General features: G+C 27.9%; 1 protein-coding gene across 15 annotated transcripts in view; it reads right to left on the bottom strand.

Moving 5' to 3' along the window:
- Window positions 1–1,672: 1,672 nt before the first annotated feature.
- Window positions 1,673–6,802, bottom strand: part of LOC108971988 (CUGBP Elav-like family member 4) — a 755,092-nt gene continuing 749,962 nt past the window's right edge. For 12 of the 15 annotated variants that reach the window (XM_018938374.1, XM_018938375.1, XM_018938379.1 and 9 more), the window contains 3 exons: window positions 5,248–5,325; window positions 2,254–2,430; window positions 1,673–2,160 (listed from right to left, as the gene is read on the bottom strand). In XM_018938374.1, the coding sequence (XP_018793919.1) occupies window positions 2,033–2,160; window positions 2,254–2,430; window positions 5,248–5,325 (383 nt within the window). In that variant the 3' untranslated portion in view covers window positions 1,673–2,032. Of the gene's footprint in view, window positions 2,161–2,253; window positions 2,431–4,882; window positions 4,954–5,247; window positions 5,326–6,802 lie in introns of those variants that run through there. The other 3 variants (XR_001993597.1, XM_018938377.1, XM_018938385.1) reach the window with 3 other exon arrangements.

Below are 6,802 nucleotides of genomic sequence, written 5' to 3'. Positions count from 1 at the left end.
TAATAAATATATTTATATATATGTATGTATATATATATAGATATATATGTGTATAATGTATATGCGTGTGTTGTATATATAACTACGATATTATTTTTTGTATGCTTAATTTTGTTTTTGGTTTGGCAAAAATTKTTCAACTTCTCTTTGACATCCACTTTATTCGCTATTTTCTACTCGTACACGCATTTTCGTTAGCGGTATTTCAGTTCTTCTAAATTTTGTGATAATAATAATAATATTTTTTTTTTGGATTTTTGCATATACATAAATATATTTATGCATATTGTTTTTTGTTTAAATTTTTAATAACATTATTTATTACACACTTTATCGGCATGTTGTTTTTCATTGACATCACGAAAAAAATTGAATTCCACTTGTATGCTTAGATTTGCTCGCGTGTGTTGTTGAGCTTCGGTAAAAGCTTGTGCTTGKTTTTGGATCGGTTTGCCTGGTTAGTTGATAGGAAGCTGGATTTACATCATCGGGTAAGACATTTTAATTGGTTTAGTGGCTTTGAGTTTGTTGATAAACTGTTCTTTGATCTATAAAGAAATAGTAAAGCGTATTATAAGTATATGTTTGACCAATCTCGCGTTTAGTGCAATAACACCATAATAATATGTTTGGATCCTGCATTTTTAATCAAAACTTTTGTAGTTCACTCATTAAATGAAAGCTTGCTGTAATTTGTGATAAAGATTTTTGCAGCTCATCAGGTGAAAGTTTCAGTAGCTTGTTGTGAGAGCTTTTGTAGCTCAATAAGTGAAGCTTTCTATAGCTTAGAATGGAAGCTTATTTTAGCTCATTGGGCAAACAGTTTCTATTCTGTAGTATGTAATGAAAACTTTTTGTAGTTCACAAGTTCACAAGGCTTAGTTGGTAGCAACATTTTTTTGGAGCTCACAATATGAAAACTAACCGTACTTGTAATGAAAGCCTTTTATAGCTCAATTGTAAGCTTTTTTTTATCGCTCATTGTGCGAACGCTCTCTATAGCTTATAATGAAAGCTTTTTACAGCTCACTAAGGGAAAGCCTTGAACGCTTGTAATGAAAGATTTTTACAGCTCGTTAGGTGAAAGCTTTCCGTAGCTTGTTATGGGAGCTTATTGAAGCTCATTAAGTAAAAATTTTCTATAGCATAGAATGGACGCTTTTTATAGCTCAAGTCTAAGMTTTTTTTAATAGATGATTGGGAGAACGGTTTCTGTGGCTTATAATGAAAATTTTTTGTAGGTCATCAGGTGAAAACCTGCATTAATTTTTAATGGAAGCCTTGAAAGTATTCTGTAACTTGAATTAAAGCTGTTTCACTTGACGAAAGCTTTCGTAGCTTGTAGTGAAAGTTTTAAAAGCTCAAGTGTTAGCTTTTTGCAGCTTGTAATACAAAAAAAAGTTGCAGGCATTTGTGCCTAAAAATTTACTCAATTCAAGCTTAGTCCGTGATATAGGCACAAATTCACGCCAATGAAGCAGCAGTGCATAGACTTGAAAAATATGTAAAAAATATTATGAGTGCTGAAGTTACGCTTATTTTTTATTGAAAGCTCTGACTTACTCCAGTTATTTTATTATTTTTATACAATTTTTTTATAATATATGAAYATTGACTGTTTTTTTTTATCATTTACCTTATAAATTTTGCACGTAGTTTGTTTTCTATGGGCTTGCACTGGGATATTCATTATTGTAAACTTGCACATATGTTGCTTGGTGAATTTATTTTGCGGAATCAGTATTTGTATTCAGTTTATTGGAATCTATTGACTACTTTACTGCGACTTTTTTTTCTTTTGCTGCTGGCTGTTACTGCCGCTGACTGTTGTTATATGTAGAGGCTTACTTGCTGCGCTTTTACTTTTAGTTTTGTTTMATTTTTTTTTGTTCTATTTGAAAATAGATTTTTTTGTTATATATTTGTGTATATTTTTTTGTTGCTCTTGGAATTACTGTTTCATCATTATTTTCGAAAGAAGTAATCGTTTGTAATTGTTAATGTTGTTTAACGCTTTAAGGAACTCCGATTGTTAATAGGGTCGGCTGGCATCCTTTGGCCGCTTCAGTTGAACTTTCAGTCTTTTCATGCCAATCTGGAAACCATTCATTGCCTGAATGGCCGCTTGAGCGCTGGCAGGATTATCGAATGAAACAAAACCTATGGAAAAAAGTGTGTAACATAATCAGTGAAAACAAAAAAATTAGAATGCCAGTTGTGTATGCTTGTGTGCGTGTGTATGGTGGTGCTTACCAAAACATTTACTCTGATTTGTAGCGCGATCAATGAAGACCTTTGAACTGATCACATTACCAAATGGCAGGAACATCTGCATCAATTCCGCATCGCCGAATTCTTGCGGCAAATGATATATGAATAGATTACATCCCTCCGGTCCCGAAATCGAACATCCTGGGAACATCAGAAAATCTTAAAGAAGACATTACAAGAAAAAGAAAAGAAAGAAAGAAATAAACGATGAGAAAATCAAAAGTGAAAAATCTATGAATTTGTGATTTGTGATGCTGCGACTTAAATTGAAAACAGATCAAATGAACATAAAATGCAATTAAACTGAAATACCGAATAATAGAATATCTGTAATATTACAAACATATGTAAGTGTATATGAATATAATATGAAATTACGATTTTCCCTGTTATCTGGTACCAATTTAAAGTAAGAAAAAATAATCTTTTTACATACATACATTAGATATGCGTAAAAATATGCGAGATATATCTCATCAATAAAACATAAGTATATAGTATCGGAAAACAAAACTATATATAAGAATAAATAGTCAATATTTATTAAATTAACTATTCGCGATGCAGTGTTGTTTTAAGAAGCTTTAAGAACTATGGGGTGTATGCTGTGCTACGCAGTGATAGTCGTGAAAGCTTTAACGAAAGCTCAGGCGGAATATTTTTGATATCGAATAAATAATAATAAAATAGTCTTTTATTGATATTTATGAAAGCTTTAAAGAGCTTTGCTTAGAAAGTTTAAATAATTTTTAATTTACATTGAAACGCTTAACGTTTGATCTAAGATTTAAAAGAAATGTGGAATGTTGTTTGTAGGATTTACTGTAAAAAAATAGTAATTTGATGAAAACAGTATTTCCGAAACACTTGGCAAAAAAGCTCTTTATAACTTATTTCATTGTAAAAAGTCAGTTACACGTGCTTTGAAATTGTATTAATTGATTTAAACACTTTGATAAGACCTCTGTTTGTTGAAACAAAAAAAAAAAAAAATATATAGAGCTTTCACTAAAAGCTTTCTTCAAAAATTATTTAAAAAATATAGCACTGAGAAGTTGGCGCTTTTATTAAAAGCTTGAATAAAAAGTTATAAATTTATATTTTAGAAAATTTAGTAGTGCGAAATTGCCGCTTTCATAAAAATGTAATATATTACATAATTCAAGTACAGTTACTCCCGTGAATTTACTTAACTCGAACCAAAAATGTAAAAATAGTTTCTTAGTAGAGTAGAGCTTTCATTAAAGGCTTCAAAAATGGTAATACAATTAAAAAAAAAAGAAAAATTAAGTAGGGAGAAATTGGCGCATTCATTGAAAGCTTTCGTAAAGAAATTATCAAAATAAAAATTAAAAAAAAATTAAGTTGAAGCTTTTATGAAAAGTTTTCACGAAAAACTATCAAATAAATTAAATAAAGTCACTCATGTATGTTAAATTTACATAATTCGAACGAAAATTGCTAAGATACTCGTATTTGTAAACTTTTTCATACTAACATTAAAGCTTTCACATTCGCAAGTTTAGATTTACAATAAATAATTTTTGTTATACCATAAAGCTAATTGCACAGCAGTTGTGCTACCTAAGTTATGAAAGAAAGCAAGAAAAGAAGSAAAAAAAAGTTAACTCAAAAGCTTTGTTCAATTAAATGTGGTGTTGCATACATGCATTGTGCTTGTATATTATAAAAAGAAAACAAAAAATAACGTTTTTCATAAAACTTAAAGTCTTACTTAATAACAAATTTTGCTAAGCCAAATTATTAATTCAAACATGCTTTTATAAAGCGCCATTAAATATTWACAATACAGTTACAATATCTTTGGTACGTCTATAAAATGCTTTTAACAATAGCTCTAGCAGCTTCTTAAGGATATTTTGTTGGCAGCTATACGATGGCCAACCATTTTTTTTKAATTCAATATTTCGCATTCAAATCCATTTTAAAACGTATGTTTATATGAATAACTGTTGATCTTGGCAATTCTATGGCTGTACAATACATTGGGGATTTAAATAAATTACTAAAAATAAATGGAAGCGTAACTTGTAAAGCAGGAAAATTTTTGTTGCACCCATAAACATGCAATATACACAATATAGCGATAATATACGATAAATGGTGTATAGAATATTGCTATAATAGATATTTTGTTTGTAGGTACATATATATATATATATATAAAGTTTAGTTATATGTGTATATGTATGTATAAATGGCTGCGCACATGGGCGTCTTAGTCTTAACGAAATCTTCATATACCTTTTGTTATGAAATGGTTGTGAAGTGTATGGTTTACTAGTATTTTCATGATAAAAAAATATTATAAAAAGTWTAATTTTTTTTAAATGCAACGTAAAGACTGGAGACTTCTGTGATGTTTCATTGAATGCTTACAATTTTATGCAATATTTATATAAGTCTATAGACACATATGGACACACATACTACAATTATATTTCTACATTGATATCATAAAAGCAGAAATATAAAAAAAATAATTTAAAAAAAAAATATGTTTATATAATTATAAAACAGCTTTTATTCCTGATTAAATAATAACATATATATCAACAATTATTTACAATTCATTAGAAAATAGTTAATCCGCGTACAGCAAAGCTCACAAATCATATAAAAGCAAGCCGGTAATAAAGAAAATCATCCGTAAATAAGTTACTATAAAATGAAAAAAATCAAGAATTAAATGAGTTGAAAATATATACAAACACAAAAACTAAATGGCTTATGCGCGTTTTTTACAATGCGCCCACTTTAATACATATTCTTCAGCCAATAAATATTACAGCACACAAATCAGTTGTTACTAACAAATTAGCRTTTTATGTGATTAAATGAAATAATTAAAAATAATAATAAAAATTTATTACAAAAAAAAAGAAGTATACATTTTTAAATAATGAAAAAAGAAAAATACTCAAACAAAAAACATTTACATGAAAAACTGCTTACCTTCACGTTGAGTGGGTGCAACCGCCGCTAGAGGTGGTGGTAAAGCTTGTGGAAATTGTCCATAAACGGCGGGAAAGGCTGCATTATATAAATAATTTTTGTTGTTGGTTTGTTGTTTTGGTTTTCGTTTTGTACACATACATAAATATAGATATAGATATATATAGAGTAATCGAAACATTTATGAGACAACACAACGTTTATATAATGTGTAATATATGTAATTGGGAGATGAAAAAATCAAACGAAACAAATGAAAAAAGAAACGGAAAAAGTAGAGAAAACACATTAAAATTGCACAATATTAAAATCAAAGTTAATCATATTAAACAATATTAATATACGTTTTGGCAACTATAGAAATATATATATTAATAGATATTGTGGTATAGTATATACGGTAATAACGCACAAAAAATTAATTATCATTTATATTGATATTACTTTTTATTTGTTCATAATCATTGTATTTATATGTGTTCGAAAGGTAGGTTAATACATTAAAGGGTAGTAAAAACAACAGTCACAGCTATGTAAGGCGAAAATTGAGAATTAAAAAAGAATTTTATATTTATCTGAGTATATATTACAATTACTTTTAGAAGAATTTTTTTCAAAAATACTTTCATTTCAATTTATAAAGCTTATAAATCTTAAGGGCAGTCAAATTTTTGAAAAGATTTTAAAGCAGTTTTGAAAAGCTTTGGAAATAAAGCTAAATTTTTTATCATTTTTTTTCCTAAAATTATATTTCTTGTTGCCAGTAAAGTTTTTAAAAAGCTTTTCAAGTAAAGCTCTGCAGTGTTGAAAACCTTTTGGAATAAAAAAGTATATCGTTTGTTTGTCTAAAATTTGTATTTTTTGTTGGCAGTAAAGTTTTTGAAAAGCTTTTAAAGTAAAGCTCAATATTTTATTAGATATAAGCTTTTAAAGCAGTTTTAAAGAGCTTTTGAAATTAAGTTAAATTGTTTATTAAAAGTATATCATTTGTATTACTAAARTTATATTTTAGTTAGTTTTTTATTTTATTTATTTAAATATTAAAAAGTGTTTGGTCGTAAATATATAAATTTTTTTTAAAGTTTTTTACGTGAAGCGCAACAGCTTTTAAGAAAAACTTCTGCATTTTTATTAAAAAATATTTCGTTTGTATTTGTAAATTTCAAGTTTTAAAAGCATCTGCAAGTAAAATTTTTTGAATACAGCTCTGCATTGACAGCGCAGTAGTTTTTAAAAGCTTTTGAAGTAAAGCTTAGTATGACATCTTTTACGATAATGTGCCATTCAAAAAGCTATTGAAGTAAGCAACAAAAGTCTCATATTTTTTAAAAGTTTTTGAAATAAAGCACATTGACCACATAGTGAAAGTCCTAAGCTCTCTTGCTGTCACTTTTAATGGGCCTTTCAAAAAACATTGTTTTAATGCGTGAAAGTCTTATAATATGTTTTATAAGTGATAGCTCTAATATGAAAGCTTGAGGCAAGATATGAAAAGTTTAGCGGCTCTTGAATATTTCGAAAATTTTCTAACATAATTTCATTGCCAATTTTTTTT

This window comes from Bactrocera latifrons, unplaced genomic scaffold, assembly GCF_001853355.1.
Source record: "Bactrocera latifrons isolate USDA-ARS-PBARC rearing strain unplaced genomic scaffold, ASM185335v1 scaffold_37, whole genome shotgun sequence".
Lineage (NCBI taxonomy): Eukaryota > Metazoa > Arthropoda > Insecta > Diptera > Tephritidae > Bactrocera > Bactrocera latifrons.
Note: the sequence above shows the minus strand (reverse complement) of the source record. Positions and strands in the feature narration are given on the sequence as shown.